This window comes from Ictalurus punctatus, chromosome 18, assembly GCF_001660625.3.
Source record: "Ictalurus punctatus breed USDA103 chromosome 18, Coco_2.0, whole genome shotgun sequence".
NCBI lineage: Eukaryota > Metazoa > Chordata > Actinopteri > Siluriformes > Ictaluridae > Ictalurus > Ictalurus punctatus.
Window position 1 is genome coordinate 2484482 of NC_030433.2, and position 26616 is coordinate 2511097.

Genomic DNA, 26616 nt, shown 5'->3' on the forward strand with positions numbered 1-26616 from the left:
AAAAAACTTCAAAGTAAAATCAATTACTGTCATGCTCAAGATTCTGAAGACAAGCGAGAGGTTCTCAAAAAAAAAAAAAAGAACCGGTCATGGAGAGACTAGAGCAAAGATTCAATAAGTAGAACAATGCTAATCAAGTCAGCGGTACATCCACGGAGAATGTAAGAGTTAAAGAATATTTTTTTCACTGAGCTATTGAGATAACATAGTGGGCTTTTCATCCCATCCATCCAGATGTTTGGCTGTGGTGCTGTTGCTCAGTTGGTCCTGAGTGAAGGATCGCATGGAATGTTCCTAACAGTGAATTTCGCATTTGGTTTCGCTGCCACACTTGGGATTTTGGTGTGTGGCCAGGTTTCAGGTGAGCTTTTATGAATGCTGGATGATTTACTGGCTACTCTGAATTGCCCCAGGTGTGAATGAATGTGTGTGCTGTGAGTCGTGGAGTGCCCTGTGATAAACTGCCATTCCATCTAGGGTGTATTGTTTTTATTCTTATTAAATTTACTTCAGTTTATCTCACAGGTTAGAGGTTAGATTTCTCTCAGAGTTTCTCATGTTTTCAAGTGTGAGCTAATTAACCACAGAGAGATTTTTTCATTACCTTTATACCATCTTTACCGAAGGTGCCAATATTTCTAGAGCCAAATAAAATAAAACTAAATAAAAATACTATAGATAAAAATCTATAGAATATATATGTAAATTGTTTGACCAACGAATAGTTTGACCAACCTGTGTGTTAGCTATCGCTCATTTTCGTGAAGGGTGCCAAAAATTGTGCTAGTTCGCTAGTCAGATTAATTGTAATTGCCATTGTGAAGATCTTTAATTCTCTGTGCATTCTGTCATTTCAAAAAAAATATCTTTCCTGATGTTCTACAGGTGGCCACCTGAACCCAGCTGTGACCTTTGCCCTTTGCATCCTGGGTAGGGAACCATGGAGGAAGTTCCCTGTTTACTTCATATTTCAGACTGTGGGTGCCTTCCTTGGATCTGGAATAATATTTGGCATGTATTTTGGTGAGTACAAATTTTGGTGAATATCTGAAGGAACAGAGCTGGCAGATGGAAGTTAATTAGCTGCTTCAAAGTACTAGGACATGGATTTGATCTCATGACATATCTACATTACTGATGTTTAACAGGTAACCTCTACAATCTCTAAAAACTAGCAAGTTGTACTTCTTTCCTCCGACTGTACCTGGATGATCCATTTTTATAGCATTTACTAGCTCTTCTACCTAAGACTCTTCTCCTAGCACACTTTCTAACTCAATTGCAGATGCACTCTGGGAGTATCGGAAAGGCAGTCTGATTGTGTTGGGGGAAAATGCGACAGCTGGAATATTCGCCACGTATCCGTCCAAACATCTCAGCCTGTTTAACGGCTTCTTTGACCAAGTAAGACGCAATAACCCAATTTCACAGAAAAAATGACCTACACCAACTTAAGAAATTTGATACGGTATATTGCTACGAGTATATGAGCTTAGAAAATAGATAATATACAGTAAATGAATAACAATAATAGTGGTCCCGGCTTAAAATATATAAATTCCCACGAATTGCCTTTTAATAAAGAGTTCTGTACTTTTTGTGCAGGTGATTGGCACAGCAGCGCTGATCGTGTGTATACTCGCCATTGTGGACCCGTATAACAACCCAATCCCACGTGGGCTAGAAGCCTTCACTGTAGGCTTCGTGGTTTTGGTTATTGGCCTTTCTATGGGATTTAACTCAGGCTACGCCGTGAACCCCGCCAGAGACCTCGGACCCCGAATCTTTACCTCACTTGCAGGCTGGGGCGGTGAAGTCTTCACGTCAGTACTTAACTATATCGCGCACATTCTACTATATTAAGCAGAGTAGATATTTTAATGCTTCGTATGCAGTGCCTCATACACAATATGTAATATTAAAGTACCACTGCACTCAGAAATGTGATTTTTTAAATTTATTTATTTATTTTTTGTAAGTGACTAATAATAAGTATTTAATAAATTGTTCATTCTATAAATTGACATCTAATGTCGGTGATGAACAAAATCTCCATTGTTAAAGACTATGACAATTCAAACCGAGAGTATGGGATGAAATCTCACTCGTGTTTGCCTGTAACAGACGTGAGCAAATTTACTATAAACCAGCTGAATAATTATGTACGTATGTTACCTATAGAGGGCGCACGGTGGCTTAGTGGTTCGCCTCACACCTCCAGGGTCGGGGGTTGGATTCCCACCGTGGCCCTGTGGGTGCGGGCGGAGTTTGCGTGTTCTCCCCGTGCTGCGGGGGTTTCCTCCGGGTACTCCGGTTTCCTCCCCCAGTCCAAACACATGCATGGTAGGCTGATTGGCGTGTCTAAAGTGTCCGTAGTGTATGAACGTGTATGTGATTGTGCCCTGCAGAAGACTGGCACCCTGTCCAGGGTGTACCCTGCCTTGCCATAGGCTCCAGGTTTCCCCGTGACGTAAGGTTTTATGTAGTATATAAAAAATATATAGATGCTTTATGCTTCTAGCTCGCCATTTAAGCATTCAAGCAACTCTATAATTTCTTCTGACTCATTTGCTTCACACAGAGGGCATACAAGTATATATATATATTTATTTTTAACCACAATGATGCTGAAACAATCAATAACTTTCTCTACTTATCATTGTTGCACTAGTTTTAACCAACTAGAAATATACTAATCGCATCTACTTTCTCATTTCTTTTCTGCTGCAGGGCAAATGATTACTGGTTCTTTGTTCCGATCTTTGCACCATTTATCGGTGCCATGGTGGGCGTTTTGGTGTACCAGCTGATGGTGGGATACCATTTGGAGGGCGAAGCCCAAGACAGGGAAGAAGCAGTGACCCGCGAAGAGAAAGAAAGACTGAAGTCATGCAAAGTGTCTGGATAAAATCCCACTTACAAATCATCAGCTTTTTGTTGTTGTTGTTGTTGTTGTTGTTGTTGTTGTTACAGTCATTTCTTGCAGTCTGAATCCCAGACGTTATGGCTTTCATGTTCGCTTTGACATTAAGATCTCATATTTCCTCTACTCTCCATGCTAAATCCCAGACAATATAACTCCCATGTTTTCGTTGGCATATAACGTTTGATTGCCTTTGTATAGTCGTCTGATAGTCACGTCCTACCTAAATCCCAGAATGTTTGCCTTCTCTTATTCACTGCGTTTAATGTATAACTAGACAAGTCTAGACAGGGCTAAATCCTGCACTAAAACCAAAAAATCCTAACTTCTGATATATTAGTGTTGTTCAAGACCAGTTGAGTCTTAAACACCAATAAGAGCAAAGCAAAACTATTTCAAACATGTGTGTTGTTCCTTCATATATGTATTGGAAAGAATCAGAAACTTACAGTATTTCTCCTTCAAGCGTGTTGACATACTTCATGTGTATAATTAAGAGCAACAAGAAGGAAGACTAGGGCCAGAACAAGATAATAACTTTATATCATAAATCTAGTACAAACAAGGCTTTCATAAGAAGACAAAATTAGAGAAGCAGAGTAATATATATGCTTACGGTTAGAATTTCACCTTGACTGGAGCATATTCCTAAAGATGACCTCCATCTCTACTTTATATATAACTTATTTGAATTAAATGTAACATTCATTATAAGAAGGAATAACAGGAGTCCTAAATTCTCAGTTGTTCCTAAATTGCTGTCATTACTTTAATGTTATGCTGAATATGTTATGTTCTTCTATTCACTTTCTATTCGTCTATTTTTTAAAAAATATTTTAATATTTTTAGTATTAATATTATCCATTCGTGTATTTGACATTTTTTTTTAACTGTGTGCATAATTTAGACGCTTTTTTTTTTTTTAATCTTTCATATATGTATCTACAAAGGAAATGTTGAATTATTACTGCTCATATTTTTCCAGCTAATATTTGCATTCCCTTTCTTTCACACACAACGATGTAAGTTGTAAAATAAATAAAAACGACCAGTTTCGTCATCTAAAAGGATCTTTGATGCATTCTTTATAACCTGAATGCATGTTCTTGCATTTAGAGAATTTTCATCGTGAATAAAACATTAAAAACGTCCGAGTCCGAGTGTGGCTCTACACCAAGGCCGGCATTAACTTCCTTCTCATCTCTGCCAAAACACTCCCTTTGAGCCTTGAGGCCCTCATAAAAGACTCGCACTGTTCGAGTCTTTTTCAGCTTCATCGAGCATAAAGTGGACAGGTCGAAGGCCATTTCTGACAATAATGCCATAAATAAATCCTGCTTAGCTGAAGACTTATTATAAGATAGCGCTACTACACGGGCATTAAAATTAGTTTTTGCTCTGTAATGGATTTTGGATCACAGCTTTGAAGAGATCTCTGACATTGGCTTGATATTGATACTGCACCATGGGAAAGATTTGTTCTTGCACAGAGAATAATTTGTGTGTGGGGGGGTGTGTGGGTGTGTGTGTGTGTGTGTTCACTTGTGTCTTTAGAGCAAAGGCACTGAAAATCAATATAAAGTTTTTCTGACCTTTCTGTTCACCTTTATCCTATTAGGAAACATTGATGGGAGAAGTCTTTTCCAGCATGACTCTGCCCCCTGAAAAAGGGCACAAGGTCACACTGAAGGGTTTAATCAGCATAAAAATGATGTAAATCATATACCATGACTTTTACAGTCACGGGATCTCAACCCAGTTAAACACCTATGGGAAACACCTTTTTAGGCTGTTTGCTTCGTCGCCTGAAGAAGGAGGCGTGCCAGGAAAAAGCCTTTGCAGGATTATAGTTTGCCAATGAGCATATAGGCAAAGCCCAGGCCTTTTGGAATAATGTGCTCTGGACAGACAGATCAAAGATAGAGTTGTTTAACCACTGTAAAAACAAACATGTTTGGTGCAAAGACAGCTTTTCAGGAGAAGCACCTCATACCAACTGTGAAGCACGGTGGAGGAAATGTTATGGTTTAAGGTTGCTTCGCTGCCTCAGGGGCTGAACAGATTCAACTATGAATTCTGCATCATATCAAAGAGTGCTTGAAGATAATGTGAGGCCATCTCTCCAAAAGTTGAACCGAAAGTGGACCTTTCCACAGGATAATGATCCTAAGCACACGAGCAAATCCACCAAAGAATGGCTCAAGAAGAAATGGAGGGTTATGGAATGGCCTAGCCAAATCATAGATTTGAATCTCATTGAAATGTTGTGGGGGATTCGAACTGGGCAGTGCTTACAAGAAAATGTTCAAACATCTTGTAACTGAAAGGATATTGCATGGAAGAGTGGTCAAAAATTCCACCAAGCCTGGAGGACAGTTATGCAAAATGCCTACAAGAAGTTATTTCTGCTAAAGGAGGCGATACTAGCTTCTGAGGCCAAGGGTGTACTTACTTTTTCCACAGAATAGAATATCACATCTGTTGACATTTCTGGTGAACAAATGATTGAAAAGGTGAAATTTCCCTTGGGGTTTTGTTCAAGTATATCAACTTCATTAATAGGAACTATTTCAAAGATAATCAAATGTTTGCTAGTCCAAATATGTCCAAAAAAAAAGCCAACGATTTGCATGGGGTGTACATATTTATAATGTATGTATAAGGTGCTAAGGACAAGACGCAATGTAGCATTTGGGGGTGTGGTTTAGCATGGGTCATCTCGCACTCTGCATGTGCTGGTACAGACGTTCATCTAATAAACAAGGTCCTGTACCTGGTCGTTATTACCAATGGGGGGTGATTATTTTGGACAGAAATCTTCCAAGTCAAATGATCTCTTTGTTATGAAAATGTATTAAAACTGTGTTTGCAGCCAATTCGCAGTTAATTTGTGCGACGGTCCTATCATCTCACCACGCCTTTACGCTCGTTACACTCTCTGACCCGCCTACTGTAGTACACAAACATACTTACAATCCACCTTTTAAATATTAATTCACCCCCCCCCCCCCCCCCCCCTCAACTCCCTGTCCCCCAATTATACTGTTCCCAAAATCGCCGACCTGGCCCTTTTATTCAACAGCCAAGTGAAATGTGACAGAACTTCACAAGGGAAAAGAGAAACCTGACATTTAAGAAATCCTAAATGACATGGCCTTTTTGCAGTGTGCATCAACAAACACACCTAACGTCACTCACAGCTCCTTCCCACGTTTACGGAACAAAATCCTAGAAATTTGAGCTTATGTTCTAAGCTATTTGGGGGAAGGGGGGGGGGGGGGGGCGGTTGGCTTGTATGTTTAAGCTTATTCGGTATATTCTTAGAGGTAATAGTGAGGGAAAAAATATTAAAATCCCTATATCACAAATTAAACAAAAATTTGAAACACACCAAGGATCAATTATGCTCCAGAAACGTCTTGAATTAACATGATGCCAATACTGACAAATGAATAATAGCGTTGCTTCCTTCACCAAGACAGTGTCATTCATTTAAGGAAAAAAATAAACACTACATTAAATGTAATTGAGGTGAAGACTGATAACAGATGGAAATCTTTGTGGGTACCTTCCACTAGCTAAGTAGCTAAATAATGCTAGTGTCCACGTCTTCCCTTAACCCTAACCATAGTACATATGCTAAAAAATATATATATATATATATATATATTAAAAATAGTTATGCTTCTTCTCAATCTTATTTCTTCTTAATGTTGAGTCATATTGTTTGATTTGACAGCTACCCATCAACTCTCCATCCCCAAAGCTAAAGAAACCAAACATGAATTCAGCCGAGTCTATACAAACTGCCTACACAATTTACTTAATGAATGTCTAATGAAGCAAAGAGTTGACTGTGGAGTGCGTCATTATCCACGATGAAGAATATGCTTGTTTACACAATGCTCGGAGTTAAAATAGTGTTTTCTCTCTTGCACACTTCTTTGTCTTCTCAGTTTTCCAGAACTGACCTCCATGAAGTCAGTGGTTTTAAACAAACCCAACAGTGACACCAACTGAACAAAAGACGGTACTGCAGGAGGAGTGGACATAGTAAAGTAGGAGGTTAAACAACGCTTAAACATAATAAATAGTTTTAATATAGTACATAACAGGTTATAACACTGAGTATTGCAGTAGAATAAACACTGCAATAGACATGTATCTGTTCTGGGGGGTTTGCTCGTTTGTCCCTAACCCTAACACCACCCCCCCCTGCCCCCCAAGCATTTGATTAGGTCCTCATATACTGTAGACCTTAATAATGGCAGTTTAAAATTCAGAATAATTAATCTATTCAATTAAATAGAATTATTACTTCTATAGACTTTTGTGACCCAGAAGAGGGATTAAATCTGACCTGAGATCAGCACCAGGAAAAGAAAAACAAAAACAAACAAAAAAGACCAGGCACATGAAGCATCTCGTACATTTATTACCCCAGACAAATATTCTGAACAGCACGATTAGGCAATAATGAGACTATCGCATATTTCAAATGTGATTAAACCTTTAACTATGAATGTATAAATGTTGTGTGTCTCAGACAGAACGTGAGAAAGGCGTTTAGTTTGGTTTTCTTGCGACGTGCTGGACAGGCAGATAAAGCAGACAGGGCAGGTGTTTGTGTGTATGTTTTCGGAGGACTTTCATGGCCTGCAGCGCTGGATGAAGCGTGGGTAGAGGCACACGTCTCGAATGTGGTGACGGTTGAGCAGCCAGGTGAGGAAACGTTCGAGGCCGAGCCCGTATCCACCATGAGGACATGTCCCATACTTCCTCTGAAACACACAAAAGATGCATGTTTAGTTCTTATGGTCATGTTAAAAGCACAATAAAGCAAGTTTTAAGAAATGTCTAGAGGAACTGTAACATATTAGAACCAGTGCATTAATATTAAAAGCAGGTGATCTGAATTACAGCAGGCACTTAATTACATCAACACCTTCTTAAAAGCATCTTGAGGCAAATCATACTCATGTTAGAGGGGACCACTTAAAGCATGTAAGGAACACACTGGTTCAAAATACTATACAGTACACACACCTGGTCAGTGTACCAGTAGTAGGGAGTGGGGTCGATGCCTTCTCTCTTGTAGCCCTCCAACAGCTCCTCAGCATCCCAGATACGCATCGACCCTCCAACGATCTCACCAACGTTGGGCATCAACACATCAACCTACACACACAGCAACTTTTCTATTAGAATAATAATAATTTTTTTAAAATAAATAAATAAAAAAACACTTCAAATAACACAAAAGGACTATATATTTCGCCTCTAGAGGCCGCTCTCGTGCTGTTTAACGACAGGGGACCCTTCCCAGCCGCTCCCACACCAGACGCAAACCAGGAAAATATATCGGTGTGGAATTTTGACAATAAACGAACGGTTAAGCAATCGGTTATCGGCGCGGATTATTCGGCAAAACCACCCGATCGGTCGACCTCTACTTTTGGACATATGCAAGTGAGAGACAATACTGTTTGAGGAGAACATGACACAAGATATCACTATTACTCATTAATCCATAACTAATGCATGCATATATAAGAAGTAAATACAGCAGTAATCTAAAAATGTTAGGAACCTACTAGTATAGTATTTAGTGTATTCACATACTACACTGCAGTTGTTACCGGCTTCTCCTCAATAACTACTGCTTCTGGAAATTACTGTGACCCTTAATGTAAAGTGTTACCAGTACTTGGACAGAACAAACAGATCAATTAAAACATTGGATGTGATGGCTATCATTATCTAGCCATTTATTTAGCACTGCTGTATTCACTCTTTATGAATTATTGTCGAATACGTGACTCCCTATAATGAACTATTACTTGTATGAGAACTATAATTAAAAGATCAGTGTATTAGTGCTCGATTTGGTTTATTCTCTTTTTGCTGACCGATTCGGTGAGGCGTCGGTCCTCGGCACAGCGCTGCATGTAAAATGATTTGATCTCAGCTGGGAAGCGACACAGCAGGATGGTCTCGTTGATGGAGTCGGTCATCAGCCTCTCAGGGGCTTCAGGGATATCCTATAAAAGAATCATGGGGGGGACAGAGGATGCCAGATTATGTGAGATTAAACAATATCTGCATTAGAAACTACAGGTAAGTGAATAACAGTCATGGCTTTGACAGTCACACATAAAAGATTTTTTCCAGATTTCTTTCTTTAAACAAATTCACAATCGGGTCATTTTTCTTCCACGTGCGTGAAACGTTGCTTTAATTCGACGCATTATGTCATTGTCATCTTTCATATCCGATCTCTTACTGTCCTTTCCTTTACACATCCTGAGGAGTTTGAGCTCTTTACACAGGACAAGCTGCTGTGAAATGAAGGTCCTGTCAAACTTCATGACAAACCTCTCCAAACTCGTAGTAGGTCCCATCATCCTTTTTAACGTCGTGCTCCTTAAGCCATGTAATGGCATCGGCATAGTTCATCCTCTTAAACGGCCTCTTGGGGGGCTTGAAGTCCTACACACACACACCAAAAACAGCTCGTTACTTGTTTACATATAGGTAACGTACATTCGTGTATAGTGACTACTGAAATGAATAATTATCACTGAGAGAAGCATTTTTTATTCTATTTATAATTTAAATTCACGTATTGTCCAGGTCCTGATTGTTACTGACTCAATTACAAGATTATACACGTTATTTGTTTAAGAAAATCGGAGTTCGGTCGATTATAAAACACGCTTTTACAGGCTTGATCATATCACAACTGGTGCTATAGAGGTGAGGATAGCTGGAGAGGTCAGAGGTCATACAGGGTTCAGTTCGTAGAGCAGCGGAGCAGCAGGGGACTTCAGCACTCGATCCACCACATCACACACTAGATCCTCTAATCTGTTCAGCAGATCTTCAAAGGTCATGAACGGACACTCAGCCTCAATGTGGGTGTACCTGTGGGTTTTTTTTTTTTTTTAACGAAAAGAAGATTCAATCATACGTCACTAACGTCAGTCCAGTATAGTGTGCTCTTATTTTCATACAAGAATTATAAAATTATTATATAAATTGTGTGTGTATGTGTGACTCACTCAGAAAGGTGTCTACGAGTGCGGGACTGCTCAGCGCGATACGATTGGGCGATGCAGAACGTATCTCCGAGAGCTGGGATGCATGTCTCCAGATAAAGCTGCGATGACTGGGTCAAGTACGCTTGCTCTCCAAAATAATTCAGATTGAAGAGGGTGGAGCCCCCTTCCACCTGAGTCTGCACCAGAGTGGGAGGAGTGATCTACAAAAACAGAGATACACACACACACACACACACACACACACCTTAACAGTGTCCAGAATGTCAGAGTCTTCCCACTCTTGTTTTTATTTCATTCCAGAAAGAAGCAACATTACTTCATATCTCAATTCATCCAAACAACCTGTAGATCACAACCCCCCCCCATGGCCTCACCTCATAGTAGCCACGGCTGAAGAAGTGCTCTCTGAAGCAGTGCGTGACCGTGGAGCGCACCCGCAGGATTTTGGACACGTTTTCTCCACGGATCATCATGTGCCTATTGTTGAGCTGAACGTCCACGTCGGACTCCTCGTTCAGCAGATTGTCGGCGCCGCCGGCTGGAGCGAGACCGATCAGCTCCCAGAAATCGCAGTGCAACTCGTGGCCTCCTGGAGCCTAGGATGGAGCAGCAATTTCATTTATAATAGCTAGTGAATGGTACAATTTTCAATAGGTGGACTGAAGAAAAAATAATAATAGTAATAATAATAATTCATGAAGATCAATAGCAGCAAAGCTTTAGGCTCTCTTGCACGTTACGGTTTCTTCTTAAGTGTATTATCGGCTAGACACAGAATAATGCCATCATACGTGTTCGTCCAAATTATACTAATAGTTATATTTAAGTTAAAAGTAGATGCTGGGAATTTGGGTTTCAAACAAATTTACTGTAAGCCAGGCAACTCAAGTTTAAATGCAGGGAAATGAACTACTTGAGATATATATATATATATATATATATATATATATATATATATATATATATATATATATATATATATATATATATATATATATATATATATATATATATATATATAGTGATTTGTTATTTAAAGGGAAAATAGTTAACGTTTTACTGTGGCCAAACGACTCTATCTTTGATCCACCTGTCCGGAGCACATTATTCCAAAAGGCCTGGATTTCGTACATTATTTTCCTTAAAGTAGAATGATGTATTTCAGATCATTTGGAGATCTTTTTGAAAGATGCATCCACCATCTTTTTTCCTGAAGTCCTTACAGAACTCTTTAGATCGTGGCATGATGACACCACACACCTCAATAGCAAAGGGAACACCAGACACTAGATATGAGAGCGGTATCAATAAGACCGGCTCCACCTGCACTCCCTAAGCAGGTTCTAAATCACCGGCACCCGATCTTGAACACCTGATTCGAATTTTATGGATTTGAAGGTGTGGTAAATGTAGGGGTGTACTTCCATATGACTGACATGGCAATTTTGACTGACGTATGCCGGACAATTTCCATGGGGGTGTGGTTTTTCAAAGGACTATACATTTTCATCTGCGGCACTGAAGGACATATAGAACAACGCCATACGGAGTTGTTTTTCCGTAAGTGTGGTACCTGTTTTCCCTCAGGGACCGGCTTCACTATTCCATACAGAGCCACTGTGCTTTCAGTAGACAACATGAGTCCATTATAGCACTGACACTAAAAAACAAAAACACACAAGCATTAATGCACCTGAGCATTTCTCTCTCTCACACACACACACACACACACACACAAGTACAGCAAACGAAATAGCACAGTCATCAGAAAACCAGAGAAAGGTGCGATTCTCGTTCAGCAGGTTCCAGAAATCAATTGATATCGAGGACCTTTGCAACATTAGTAACCGCTACAGTTATATGATCCTGATATTTACAAACACTACATATTAATCTCTTTCAGATGACTGATTACCAGTTTATCGGTGAGTACACACTGCAGGAATCCTGTTCCATCTCTCAGCACAATGAACAGGAGGTTCTTTCCTAACATAAAACACACACAAAAGCAGTCAATTTTATTAGCCATTACACAAACAAACCACTAAAGTGTTAAAATACTCAACTGCATATTCGGCTAATAGGTGATTTCATAAACGCCAAAGATAGAGTTACGTTAATACCGCAGTATTGAGCTTATAGGATTAAGCATAGGTTGTAGAAGTCTCAGTTGGATTGAGGTTTGGGCTTTGACTGGCCATTTTAAGACATTCCTGTCCTTTTTTTTTTTTTAAACCACTCCAGTGTAGTTTTACACCCCCCCCACACACACATATAGCCCACAACATTATGGGCCACTATGTGTAGATTCATGACGTATAATCCCAATGATTCGTGACATACGAGGGGTGAATCAAATGAAAACAGTTTGTTTTATTTATTATTAATTTATTTTATTTTGCATTGTTTAACAATTGTCACACAAGTGTACCAGGTTTAAAGTAGAAGGGCTGAGAACATTGGAATAACACAGTGAAATATACGACTTCAACAAACACAAGTATTTGTTGATGCATTAAAAATAAATCAAGGTCGTGGACTATGTGTTCAGAAAGGACACACGTGTTTACATTTGTTACATTAGCACGGAGAATGATGATGCATTTAAAATGCAACAAAAGCCCTGACAATCCAGACTATTAATACATTACATATTACATTATGTAGATTGTGTGTGTGTGTGTGTGTGTGTGTGTGTGTGTGTGTGTGTGTTACCTTGACGGCGTAGCCTGTGCACCCAGCCAAACACTTTGACTCTCTGTTCCCTCAGAGACTCCAGCTGATGGATCTTAACCTAACACACACACACACACACACACAACAAACCATAGTTAACACATACAGTTAACCAGTTATACTGTATGGTACACCTACATTCGTTACACAAAACACTTTTGTAGCGCTCGCTGTAAGACTTCGATTAGCCGATTGATTATTGATTTATACTCGGTTCAACCCTAACAAATACAAAAGGCTGTTAGAACACACACGATCATATTTTTACCCCCCCCATTTTCAACTTAACCAGATGTGCAACCAAACACGCACTTGTTCGCTTGTTTCAGCTGGGTATCGAGTTTCCTACGTTGGTTTTTTTTTTTTTGGTCAATGTTATTAAGTATAGTAGATAATATACAACATATACCTCAAACCATCAGATTTATCCACGCAGAGGAGCAGTGCTGAAGCACGAATAACGCCACAAGTAACTTGCAATTTTATGTTTCAAATACAGAGGGCGATAGAGAGGCAAAAGCTCAGTACTGCAGCTTTCATTTTCATGTGAGAAAAGGAAAACGCCAGAGCGTTGCATATTACGCATGTCCTCTACAGATTCAATTATGAAGAATTTCAGGTTCTTCCAGCAGAGTGTGTGGTTTCTTTCATGGTACACTTATGCTGCATCGAAACAAGTAATGAACTAGGAAACGTTTTTTGGAGTTTTAATTGAATACTTTTAATATTTTCAATAAATCACATCAGATATAATTTAAGACCCAATTTGCAGTGATGATACACTGACTATAAAATTACTTCTAAATAACTCCCTCATAATGAAAATGATTTGAAGCGTATTATACAGATAGTATATAAACTACAGTATATATAAATAAAAACAGTCCATAGAGTTTCTTAAGGTGCCCATGAAATGGCTTCTTTGCTGGGATTTGACTCTGTATACGGACATATTTCCTTCTGTGACAGCATGTTGAACTGCCAGACCGACTTACACAACATCCAGTTGCATTCGAGAGTAGCTTAGCAAGCTAGCTAAATCTGGAGAACAACAGAAAGATTTACAAGAGCCTTTTAATTTGTCTTACTGATGGGTGTTTCTTGATACACAGGTGTGCAGTGTCAAATTGATTTTTTTTAAAGAATTAACAGCTCTGAATGTCTACTCTTGGTTTGAGCCCTAGGTTTCGGCAGTGAAGACTGCGTTTGTTGTTTAAAAGGACAAACCAACATGAAGATTAGAGAGCTGTCTATTGGAGAAAAGCAAGCCAAATATTTTGATGCTGAGAAAATGGCTAACCAATGGTTAGCATTTAGATTAATTTCACCATACTACATAGTACTTTTGCTTATGTCCTGAAAAAAAATTAAAGTACAGACAAAAATGTTGAAGAACATGAATAAACTGGGAGGTTTGACTTTACCGTTTTGGGTTCTGGGAGGTTAGGGTCGTTCTGAAGAACAATCTTCTTGGCTTCCTCTAGATTTTTCTCTCTCCTCTCGGCATCTTCCACCTGTCAACGAACACATATTGTTTTAATTTTTTGAACAGAGTCCTAGGGTGTAACAAATTCACTATGCATACAGGAAATGATTAATATCACTGTACGGGTACAAGAGAAAGCAGGAGCGCTTTCTGAGTGAATACCTCTTTCTTTTCTTTTGTATCAGTCTTCATTTGTTCCTTATGATAGAGTTTTTTCACATTCTTCAGCTGGGTTTTAGAGATCACAGCCCAGCGCTGGAGAGATAAAGAAAGAGAAAGAGATCAGGTTGGAACTGTTGCGTAAAGAAGAGGGCAAATGCAACTTTTTCCACTTTTTCGTTCTCACCTCTCCTTCTTTTTGAGAATCCACATAGATGGTTGGGAATGGTTCTTTTCCAGCAAATAGCAGCGCCTACAAAAATTAAGTTAATTATTAGCATACTCATTCTGTTTTTTTTAAACAGAATTGCAAAATGCAAACATACTACACATTACTAATGCAGTCAATAAAATGATATTTATCAAAATATGACTTCAAATGTCCAGTTAGAGTGGGGAAGATATCAAGGTTACATTCAGTGCAGTTTTGAATGGTTTCTGTTGAGTCCCATCTCCATCCTGATCACTACCCTGTTTATCAGAGACATACAGCTCACCTGGAAAAACAAAATACAGCACAACATATGTCGGTTTTACAAAAAAAAAAAATATGTGACAGGGTGCAATTTTTCTCTGAGACAGCAAAACCAAGGCGAAAATCGTACTGCATAAAGTCGGTTTTATTGCTAATAACTGATATACTATAAATCTGGCTTTATTTTCAGCTCCATTTTATTACAGTATTTAACCGAGATTGTACTGGGATCATCTCGTGCACTGTGCCATGTATTAATCTGAAAAGACTGCTGTAATCATGAAGACAAGCCCATGCTAAGAATGCTGAAAAAGAAACTTGACTGGTTCTCAAATAACTCCCAACATCAGTGCAGTGCTGGATATGAAACAATCAATACTACACAATCAGACTACACAATACGTCTGATCAGAAATAATCGCGTCATGTAAACCTAATACATGTAATGTACAATGTAATGACGTCATGTAAACCTAATACATGTAATGTACAATGTAATGACGTCATGTAAATGTAATACATGTAATGTACAATGTAATGGCGTCATGTAAACCTAATACATGTAATGTACAATGTAATGACGTCATGTAAATGTAATACATGTAATGTACAATGTAATGGCGTCATGTAAACCTAATACATGTAATGTACAATGTAATGGCGTCATGTAAACCTAATACATGTAATGTACAATGTAATGACGTCATGTAAACCTAATACATGTAATGTACAATGTAATGACGTCATGTAAACCTAATACATGTAATGTACAATGTAATGACGTCATGTAAACGTAATACATGTAATGTACAATGTAATGACGTCATGTAAATGTAATACATGTAATGTACAATGTAATGGCGTCATGTAAACGTAATACATGTAATGTACAATGTAATGACGTCATGTAAATGTAATACATGTAATGTACAATGTAATGGCGTCATGTAAACGTAATACATGTAATGTACAATGTAATGACGTCATGTAAATGTAATACATGTAATGTACAATGTAATGGAGTTATGTAAATGTAATACATAGGAAATAATAGCTATAACCTATATAGAGATCTACGGCTAGGAGATCTGGGACTCTACTTGGGCTTCAACACCCCAACACAATACATACATATCACCATGTCCATTTCTTACATATGGTATCAAATGAATAATGAAATATATGTCTAGTGAGTTTTAATCAATAACGTTGCAGATTCATTATGGTATGGCTTTTTGCCATATGCATACTGATATATCATTGGACACATGAACCTCTAACTAAAAAGATGGACTCATACCATCTTGTGTGAAATGAATGCTAAGCTAAAGCTAATGCTACGGATATAGCAAGGCGATCTGATGCAACACGCTGCGCAATTTGCTGCATTAACACTGATTTTGTTGTATTTAAGAAGCCATACTCACGTAGCGACATTTGTTCTACACTCTGGGTCCCTTCGTCCGCCATGTATGTGTCCGATCTGCGGATGAATCTCACACACAAGCTGTCAATGCTAAAGAAAAATAAAACTACAATAAACTTTAGGCTATGGTCGAACGTCAAGGCTCCCGGTTCAGCCTTACTCACACACTCGTTCAATGACTGAGAATGCGCATGCGCGGGGTGATGCTCAGCCCCGATGCTCTGAGTGGTCGGGATTTAGGACTCACTGATTGGGTAATATCAAGTCTGGAGGTGGGATTTATAAGAATGTCATTGTTGATTGGTTGTTTTTACAATATTACTCTGACTGACTGACTGGCCAATGTTAAAAAAATAATTGATTTTGAAACCTCACAAACTAAGTAAGAAAATGAACTGTGCAATTCCAGGAAGGTCCATTATGCACTTTAATGGTCATTTTCAAACATTTCAGATTCTGTGATTGGTTTTTGTTTCATCTGCTTGTACATTAATTTATTTTACTTATTTTCTTATTCTTTTTTTTTCATTCATACAGTAGCATTTATTCATGTTCATGCAATATATTAATATTCAGAGCTTACTCACCATAAGACAGATCACAATGACAACTTCCTGACAATAAGTGAATTACTTCTTCTTCAGTTTGCAATTGGAATAAAGTTGGTTTGATGTTGGACGTTCGATATTTGCAGATATGCTGAAATTAAGGGACCATCTCTAAAGTTACATACCACACTGTTAAACACGTTTCTAACTTCAACGGCATTTGGAGGGAATAACTTACAGTCACACAACCAACTGTAAAGTGTTCATCTAGGTGTCAGGTATGATGCACACCTTTTAGATTTTTGATATTTATCAAAATAAACTATTAAATCATATGTAAATTAGACATGTATTTCACTGCAGAATGGGCCCATACACAAAATATACCATAATTTAAAGCTCAAAAGCATTTGAAGGGAATGACGTACAGTCACACATCCAGCTGTAAAGTGTCTAGGTGTCCGGTATGATGCATACCTTTTAGATCTTTGATATTTAACCCTACAATGCATGAACCAAAAAAAAAACCTTCACAAAAGCATAAAGGGGGTCAAAATGACCCGTGCTGGATTGAATGGTTTTCTTCAAAAAATAGATGTCCTATTAATGAAATAATTTATATATTATATATGTATATAAAAACAGCTGCCTGTATGACGGAGAACTCTCACTGCTGCTGACCTCACTCAGTGCACGGGATAAATCTTTTGGAACTAAGGCTTAAAGTTGTTTCTCACTGAAGCCCCTACCAGACACTCCCCAGCAGCCTAGAAATAATGTATATATAAATATTTGGGCCTTTATGACCTAGAGAACCAAACAGGACCATTACATTTGTAATGTGGATGTGGTTACAGCCTTGGCTCACACATCATATAAATATATATTTTTAATATTTTGATAGTGCATGATCACATTTTATTTGATTAATACAAACATGAAATTAGTATTTAAAAAAAAAAAAAAAAAAAAAAAAAAAAAGGGTAAATGTGTAGCACACGTATTTGTATTTACGACAATGTTGTTTCATTTTCTGTATCATTTGCGACCTCTCTTCACACTTCCGGCCGTTCTTTGCCATGACAACGCAGCATTGGGAGTTTCTCTGATTTTGATTGGCCGACGTGTTGGATGTCGACACGAGCACGCAGGAAAGCGTACGATTCGAGAAAGCGGTTGATCAGCAATTTTTTTTTGTTGTACCATTAACTGTAAAAGATCTGTATATTCTGTCCGCGTTTATTAGGGAAACACTATATTTTATTTTAACATGGTCGGTGTTAAAGTAATCGCAAGCGATTCGGAATTCCAGCCGGAACTGACCGGTGCCGGCTCCAGACTGGCCGTCGTGAAGTTCACCATGGCCGGGTGAGGAGGAACTGAAGTCCCGATCTGGGCCTTTAGCTTAGCGAAAGAACAGCGTTAGTGCTGCTTCCTATGGAACAGACACGGTGTAGGACTAGCATTAGCACCAGCATTTATATTTTCTTAGCATTAGCACCTGTGTGCTTTTCTGACTGGAAACATTTTCGGCTAACTGCGTTAGCTTAGCCACACTGTACCGGTATGACTTAGCAAAACAGCAGTGATTAGCCTAGTTAGCTAAATTAGCTCTGTAGCGAGTTAGCCAAGTCGACTAGTTTAATGAAAGCTGTTTATTTGGAAATATTTTACTGCAAAAAAAGCCATTATGAGTGAAAACAAACAAAGGAACTTTGTTATACAGTCTACTCGCACGACTCTGATATATTACAGTGTAAAGCTACTACGAGTGAGTGAAAGACGCAGTGTAGCTCTAACATCTAACCCCAACTGCCAACCTTTATGCTTCTTTTCGTTAATAAATGTTTTTTCTTTTCTTTCTTTTTTTTTGTTATCTAAATTACCAGGTGTCGTCCATGTGTCAGAATAGCTCCAGCTTTCACCACGCTGAGCAACAAGTACCCACATGTTGTTTTCCTTGAAGTCGATGTCCATGTGTGTCAGGTGAGAGGATTCATCATGGAAGTGCTTGGAGGTTGTCGACTTATAATATTTGTTTTAAAAAGCTTCGATGTGTTTTTCTGTTGTTTTTATCGCTCTGACCTCGTTTGTCAGGGGGTCATACTGACCGTCTGAATCGTCACCACGTATTGGTGATTAGCTGTCACGTGATCCCAAGTCAGGCAATAATGAAGCTCCTTGAATCACGTGACGTACATTACAATGGCTGCAGGGGTTAAATTAGATTGCTGTTCTCAGATTGAGCTTCAATACAGATACAAAGCTGGGCATCCCTTTGTTGGGTTTTCTTTTCCCTGTGTAGTTATTTCATTTGTCAATTTATGGATCAGAAACACGTGGCACTTTTCATTTATAATATATATGAGTGAGAGAGAGATATAGTATAGATAGATATAGGTGTTCACAATACAAGTGGACACGATTCTCTTTCTGGACATGGTCGTTCGCAGTGTTTATTGGTAAATGAGACCTTTTTACGTGAATCGTGGAGTGAAGTCACATGACACATCTTGGCCAAAATCTGCAGAAACTTCGAAAACTCGCAAGTTCCTCCGAATATTGCGGCGTGTGCTTGAGTTTGCGTTCATTTCTGTGATTGCGAAATCCCGGAGATACTGATTATCATTATTATCATTATTACTCCTGCCTAACTTCTTAACTTCAACCTGCTTACTTTGTTGTGAGACCACACAACCCCCCCAGGCAGACCATGGAGCATTTTTTTTGTTGTTGTTCACTGTATTTTTATTTGCAAGGTGATGGTAAACTTGAAGTTCTTTTGCCGTGAAGCAGAGTTTGTTTTCCCAAGCCACAAATCAAGTAGGCCACCAAATGAACTATAATATGTGACATAGTAAATTATGTGTTATATCGTTTAAAGTACTCCTAATAAATGACCTCTGAATGCTCAGGGGGCGCTTTCACATCATTTCTCTGTCCATTGGTGCAGTTTTTGCTTAGTGGCTCAATTTATTAGCTCACAAACCTTCTTGCAACCCAAGACACATGGCATGTTTTGTTCACTTCCTGCAGTTTTGTCTCTGCATTCAGAACATACTAGACTTAACTTGGAACTGGACATTCTTGGACCGGTTGTTTTGGTACATATGAATGTATTTGCTATGATCTCACCTGCCCAAACGAACCACACCCTAAGGAAAACTCAGGATTGGATTCAAAGAACAGAATAAACACTGTATATATGAAAGCACCGTAAGATGAGGGAATTTCCCTTTGAAAATATTTTGACCATGTCACGTTCAGCTTTCACTAGTGTTTTTTTTTGCGAGGCTTAACATTGTTAGTGTGTCGTGTCTCGAAGGGAACAGCGGCAGCCAACAACATCTCTGCCACGCCGACGTTCCTGTTTTTCCGAAACAAAGTGCGTGTGGATCAGTATCAGGGAGCGGACGCCTCAGGCCTCGAGGACAAAATCAAACAGCACGTGGAGAATGACCCGGGGAGTAACGAGGACTCGGACATTCCCAAAGGATACGTGAGTGCGGTAGAAATAATTCTAATAACAAAACTTTTTTTTATTTTGTGGGGTTTTTTTTTTTCTTCTTCTTTTCAATAAACCGAGAACAGGAGCAGCATCAAGAATGGAAGCTAATTATTTGTAAATTATTAATTTGAATTTTTAATCATTAACCACTTTTACTTGTTCCAGAAAAATCTCAGTCAACAATCATTGTAATTAGACTGACAGCAGACATGGTGTACGTTCTTGTTGTGTGTATGTGTGTGTGTAGATGGATCTTATGCCTTTTGTGAATAAAGCCGGATGCGAGTGTCTTAACGAGAGCGACGACTACGGCTTTGACAACTGCTTAATCAAAGACTCATCCTACCTCGAGTCAGACTGCGATGAACAGGTAAGATACACCAAAGCACTTACACCCAAGTCCTTAAAGTAAATTCCACTCTACGGCCATTTTGGCAACGCGACTGGCCAGTTCTTTCCAGTAAATACAAAGACAAAGATCCTGTCTACTTGAACGAGGAGAGACCTATAACCACAAAACAGATCAGCAACATAATGGATTATAACACCCCCCCGCCCCCCAAAATTCTGCATCTTCTCCATTCAGTTTCTGGTTGCACTCATGACAGAGTGTTTTTGTCTGCTTTTCAACAAACCATAAAGGTTTATCCCTGATCATAATCATTTCCTGTTTGAATAATCACAAGCATTGACGTTCTCAAGCGTTCCCTTTTGCTCGGCGCTATTTTCTCAGGTTTCATATTTGTACAAAATGACTCCCGATTATAGACTCTTGTAATATAGAGTTATTAAAGTCTCGTTATTTGAGTCAGCGTGATAAAAGTTTGACACTGAGCAGGCTAGTAAGCATAACACTTCATGTTAAAATATCCTTTTTGCCACCCTATACCAGGGGTGGGTGGTGTTCAGTTCTGTTTTGTTTTGCTATTAGAGGTATCACGTTTCTTCGTCTTGTGGTCTTTGTTCAGCCATGAGTGTGTCAGGATGTTTCTACTGAGAATTAGTGTGTGTGGCTGAAATAGAAGCGAAAGTAAAACTGTCATTCGAAGCGTAAAAGTTTCTCCGTGCTTGGAACGGGGTCGGATCGAATGACGGATAGCGTATACTTCACGTCTCGTAGGATCCATGTAAATTAAAGCTCAGCTGAGGTGTACGCCTTGGCATAAGTGCTGATGTGCAGTTCAGTACGACGTGATGCAAACGATGACACCGAGAACATGTGACTGACCTTTCACAGTAGCCTGTTGTTTACCTCTGAGGAAACTTGTCATTCTAGTCTGTCTATGACCGTGCGTTTGTCTAGCGCTCGGAGGATCGTCATCAGAGTGTTCATCACATTGTGATCATATTTTCTGTTGTGCTCTCTGATTGCAGCTCCTTATCACAATCGCCTTCAATCAGCCCGTAAAGCTTTTCTCTATGAAGCTGCAGGCATCGGATTTGGGTAAGACACTTAGTTCATCTCAAGCTTTTTGTACATTTTATCATTCTTAGTTTGCCGGGGGTTTTTTTGCATCGAATGCGCGTTGTGATGACGTCAACTTGTTCACAAAAGTTTTGTGTGGTCTTCCCTTTTGAGCATCATTTATTCATTTTAAAATTTACTTCTGTGTTCATCATCTCTCTCTCTCTGTCTCTTCATATCCTCAGCTCAGGCACCAAAGTGTGTGAAGATCTTCATTAATCTCCCACGCTCCATGGACTTTGATGACGCCGAGAGAAGCGAGCCGACGCAGACTCTGGAGCTTTCGGAGGAAGACTACAAAGACGAAGGCCTCATCTCGCTCAGATACGTCAAATTTCAGAACGTCAACAGCGCCACCGTACGTTTCTCTTTCTCGTCTCCGTCGTCTTTCTTCCTCTAAACTGGAATTTTATTTTTATACCATTTCTATGCGGTTATATTTGACGTTTTTCTTAGGAGAGCGTCGCGCCCCCCCCTAGTGGTGAGATGCGGAACAACAATGATTTGTCACATGGTTTAGTGTTGTGTTTCCGCTTGTATATTTCTAGCTGTTCATTAAGTCGAACCAAGGGGACGAGGAGACGACAAAAGTGAACTACCTGACGTTTATAGGAACCCCAGTGCAGGCCACCAACATGAACGACTTCAAACGGGTAACACGGCCTCATCCTCACCGATGATGTGAAATATCAGTTAATCAGTGTGATGCTGTGTCTGTGCATGTCTCTCTGTGTGTGGTGATTTGGTGACAGCAGCAGCGTTTAACATGCCTTTGTTTTGTTTTGTGAAATGTAGGTTGTAGGGAAGAAAGGAGAGAGCCATTGAGGACGGAGACTGGAAAATACAAGTGCGCTGGAACTGTTTCACAACTCTCATTAGAGAGATTAAAAAAAAAAATGAGGGTGAAGAAAGAGCCTCGATCTGCATATTTTTATCATACACCCAAAACCTGTAAATAAAGTAAATCCTTTTTCAAAGGCATCATGGACATTTTTCTCTGTTGTACACGTGCAAAGGCATCTGACTATTCAATTCTATATCATCGCACCCGTTTGACTGGGGTATAAGCGTCAAATTTTCTCCCCTCTCTCGCCATATATTACAGGTCAAAACTTTGTGGACACTCCACTGAAATGTTTCTCATGATTTTAAAAACCTTTTGATCTGAAGGTGTGATGATTAAATGTTGGAAATCGGTGTCGTAGACAAAAATATGATCGTGCCGACGTATCCGTTTCTTTCATTAGAAAACGTACATTTTATTTACAAAAAAAAAAATATTTTTAAAATGGCAGACATGGAGCGAAATATTCCGAAAAGCGGCCGATGAGAGTCCAGCGTAGGTGTGAACGGCTTTAATGCTGTTTGAAAAAAGAAAAAAAAAAACATCTCTGGGAAATTCCTCAAGAAATCGGGTGAGAAAACGCCAAGAATACGTTTCTGGAAATTCTAGGCGAAAAGGAGCGTCTACTTTGAAGATGCTAAAATATTAAATTATTTTGATTTATTTTGGGAGCATAATTCCCATAGTTCCATCTGTGTTACTCCAGAGTTTTAATGACTTTATTATTATTCTAAAATGTGGGGAAAAGAAAGAATGAGTGTGTCTAAACTTTTGACTGGTAGTGTAGTCATCTACGTTTACAACTAATCGTGATTATTAGGGGCCCAAGCACAAAGTACTGGAAATAATATTGACCGGAAGGGCTATATGAGTTACTTGTATTAAATATATCCCAAAGCTGTTTTGTGGCATATTTTGTACGTTGTTCCTTAAGTTGAGATAAACAGTTAGGATAAATAGGTTCAAATTCTTTCAGACTTTTCTAACTTGCAACATACACTATATGTCCTAACCATGTGACCGTCACGCCCATATGTGGTTCTTCCCCAAACTGTTGGCGCAAAGTTGGAGAAACAGTTGTATATGATGTCTGTATGATGTAGCATATGGTACGATTTCCCCTCACTGGAGCTAAGGAGCTCAAATGTGTTTCAGCCTGACAATCCCCCTGTGCGAGGTAAACGGGTTGCCAAAGTTAGAGTGGAAGCTCTCAAGTGGTCTGGACAGAGCTCTGACCTCAACCCTATTGAACACTTTTGGGATGAATTTGAATGCTTACTGTGCCCCAGGCTTCCTCGCCAGACATCGGTACCTGACCTCAGTAATGCTCGTATGTCTGCAAGGACAAATCCCCACAGCCTCGCTCCAAAATCTAGTGGAAAACCTTCCCAGAAGAGTGGAGAGTTATTGTAACAGCGAGGCGTGGCTGAAGCTGAAATGGAAAGGCATTTCGGCCATAGAGTGTACATTTCTAGTTTACTCTTACTAGCAGAATGTGTATGTGTATATGTATATATATAATATTCAGTTTTCTCCAATGTTTATGACGTTGCTTACTAAAGTAGTTGTTAATAATGAAAGATTATCTTTATGTAACTAAGTGTAGGGGAATGTCATGTCTTTCATGTCCAGCCACTTACAATGTCCAGCCTTGTTACAATGTTTCCTGGCATGCCATAGTTCAAAGGTTCTTAGCCCCTTAAAGAGCATCTACTGGGAACTTTCTCTCACAGGGAAACATTCTGTTGCAGGGTTCTGCACAGAACCTTTATAGACTCTCTGAGAGGGACAAGTTGAAGAACTCTTAAGAGTTTTTAAGTGTTATGCTAAGAATGTACCTGTCTAGACCACTACCTTTGTTTGTAAATTGTCAGGTCATTTTCTTTGATTCAATGTTTATTAGTGTTGGAACATTTATTTAAAAGAATATTATGTTGGAGGGAATGGACAAGATTCCAAGAAAGAGAATCTGAGGCCACGGTGGTCAAAGGCTCATTGAAACTGGAGGGTTCAGGCTGGTGGTGGTTGAGTAGTGGTGTGGGGAATGTATTATAGGGACGCAATGCCAATTGATCATCGTTTGAATCACGACCTATCTGATTATTTGCTTTATTATTGCTGACCATGTACATGGCTACTTCCAGCATGCAACATGTCACAAAGCAAAAGTCGTCTAAAAACGTGTCCATGAACATGACAGTGAGTTCAGTGTACTTCAGAGGCCTTCCCAGTCACCAGATCTGAATTTAATAGAGCATGTTGGGATCTGTTAGAATGGGAGATTCACAGCATGAATGTGTGGCTGACGAGTCTGTAGCAATTATGTAATGCAATCACATCAACATGGACTGGTATCTCCAGGAAAAAATTTACAACACCTTGTGCCGTTGAGGCCTAAGAATAGAGGCTGTTCTGAGAGCAGAGCACTCTGGAGTTATACCCAGTATTACTCGAACCCAGTAAAGACGAAGCAATCCCTTAAAACTTGAAATGGATCTTGATCAGAAGAGTATATTATCCTGATGCAGACTGTATTAGGGAAGAAAAGCTCAGCTTGTATGATAGGATTGGTGAGTAAGATATTTTCTGGTGCATTATTCAGCAAATTGTTTTCTGTAATTATTCTTGTAGTTATCAAAAAAAAAAATAACACTGCAGTTCCTATACTGGCCACATGGTGGCAGCAAAGCGCTGAAGTTTACTTCATGTTCATTCTAATTTTCATTTAGTTTGTCTTATCCGTCACTAAATTTCTCTTCTCTGTAGATGTATCTAACTCAGGTCCTGGAGGCTCATACCCCTGCTTTGTGCTTTCTCTCTTTTAACCACAACTTCAGTCTTCGTTTTTTCCTACGTGTTACTATGAATGTATACTTTTGTGTCAATAATTGTCATTTAACTAGCCAGGGACTATTTCATAATTCAGTGTTAATATGTTAACCCCGATTACATTACTAGGAAAAAATAAAAAAACAAACAGTCCCTGCAGGATTTGGCCATGTTGCGATCGCAGAAATGAACACAAGATAAAGGAAACTCCACAATATTCTCAGGCGCTTGCGATTTTTCAAAATGACAACAGATTTTCCGCAGATTTGGGCCAAGACTCGCCACGTGACGTCATCACAACACGCATCAAGCCAAAGCCGTCTTCGATTCACGTGCGTCGGACATGAGTACAACCGGAAGGCCGCATTTACCGACAGACCGCTGCGAAAGTCCGTGCAAAACAATTTCTTGCAATTGGAGTTTTGCTAATTCAAGTAGTTTTCCACGGAAAAACAAATTTTGAAAAAAACAAAAAACAAAAACAAAGCTGCAACAAAATCAAGCGTTTTTGGCCGCAATGATCATAAAAAAAAACCAAAATCAAAAATGTCCAAAGTTCCCAATATTGCGTAATGTTTCAGCTTTCTGTTAGTTTCGCTTTTGTTTTAATTAACCTAGTATAGCTTATTCTTACCCAGAATCCACACTGGATGTGAGATATGCTCATTAAAAAGTGGGAAGTGGTAGCTCATAGGTTAGAACATTAGACTTCTGATTGCACGGTCATGAATTCAAATACCAGCAACACCAAGAAGACCCCTTGAGCAAGGCCCTTAACTCTGAATTGCTCAGTTGTATAATAATGAAGAAAAAAAGAGAGAGAGAGAGATAATTTTAAGGCAATCTGGATAAGGGCATCTGCCAAATGCCAGAAATGTAATGTAAATGTAAAAAAAAAAAAAAAAAAAAAAGACTAATGTCCATATGTATAAGAAAGTCAATAGAACATGGAACACGAGAGTCGGTGAAGTTGGGCGGGCTGTGATTCCAACACAATTAAAATTCAATTAAAAACCTTTACATTAGACAGTAGGACAAACAGTGAAGTTGTGTTTATTCAGGTTCCCCTTGTTAAAGTTATGAGTATCGTTACAGTACAAAAGCTCATTACAGGGTCATTACTATACAAAGATTTTGCAGCTACAGGCTTTATGA

At 39.0% G+C, this 26616-nt stretch overlaps 3 protein-coding genes across 5 annotated transcripts in view; 2 read left to right on the plus strand and 1 right to left on the minus strand.

Moving 5' to 3' along the window:
- The window catches only part of aqp3b (aquaporin 3b), a 34694-nt gene extending 30703 nt beyond the window's left edge, over nucleotides 1-3991 (plus strand). For all 3 annotated transcript variants that reach the window (XM_053687624.1, XM_017493217.3, XM_047161786.2), the window contains exons 2-6: nucleotides 235-361; nucleotides 886-1023; nucleotides 1286-1404; nucleotides 1606-1823; nucleotides 2731-3991. In XM_053687624.1, the coding sequence (XP_053543599.1) occupies nucleotides 235-361; nucleotides 886-1023; nucleotides 1286-1404; nucleotides 1606-1823; nucleotides 2731-2908 (780 nt within the window). In that variant the 3' untranslated portion in view covers nucleotides 2909-3991. The remainder of the gene's footprint in view (nucleotides 1-234; nucleotides 362-885; nucleotides 1024-1285; nucleotides 1405-1605; nucleotides 1824-2730) is intronic.
- A 3348-nt stretch (nucleotides 3992-7339) lies between these two features.
- nars1 (asparaginyl-tRNA synthetase 1) lies at nucleotides 7340-18922 on the minus strand. Its single transcript, XM_053687625.1, has 16 exons — nucleotides 18764-18922; nucleotides 16269-16357; nucleotides 14781-14863; nucleotides 14554-14619; nucleotides 14370-14462; nucleotides 14146-14235; nucleotides 12701-12779; nucleotides 11901-11971; nucleotides 11559-11645; nucleotides 10360-10581; nucleotides 9986-10185; nucleotides 9713-9848; nucleotides 9300-9413; nucleotides 8834-8965; nucleotides 7971-8102; nucleotides 7340-7705 (listed from the first exon to the last, which is right to left on the minus strand). Exons 1-16 carry the CDS (start codon nucleotides 18790-18792, stop codon nucleotides 7574-7576), a joined length of 1755 nt encoding a protein of 584 aa, XP_053543600.1. The 5' UTR covers nucleotides 18793-18922; the 3' UTR covers nucleotides 7340-7573.
- Nucleotides 17971-22767, plus strand: txnl1 (thioredoxin-like 1). Its single transcript, NM_001200461.1, is given in 8 exon segments — nucleotides 17971-18183; nucleotides 18705-18801; nucleotides 20141-20314; nucleotides 20571-20693; nucleotides 21698-21767; nucleotides 21974-22146; nucleotides 22337-22441; nucleotides 22584-22767. Coding segments are annotated over 8 exon segments (870 nt in total). The 5' UTR covers nucleotides 17971-18085; the 3' UTR covers nucleotides 22614-22767.
- Nucleotides 22768-26616: the final 3849 nt, after the last annotated feature.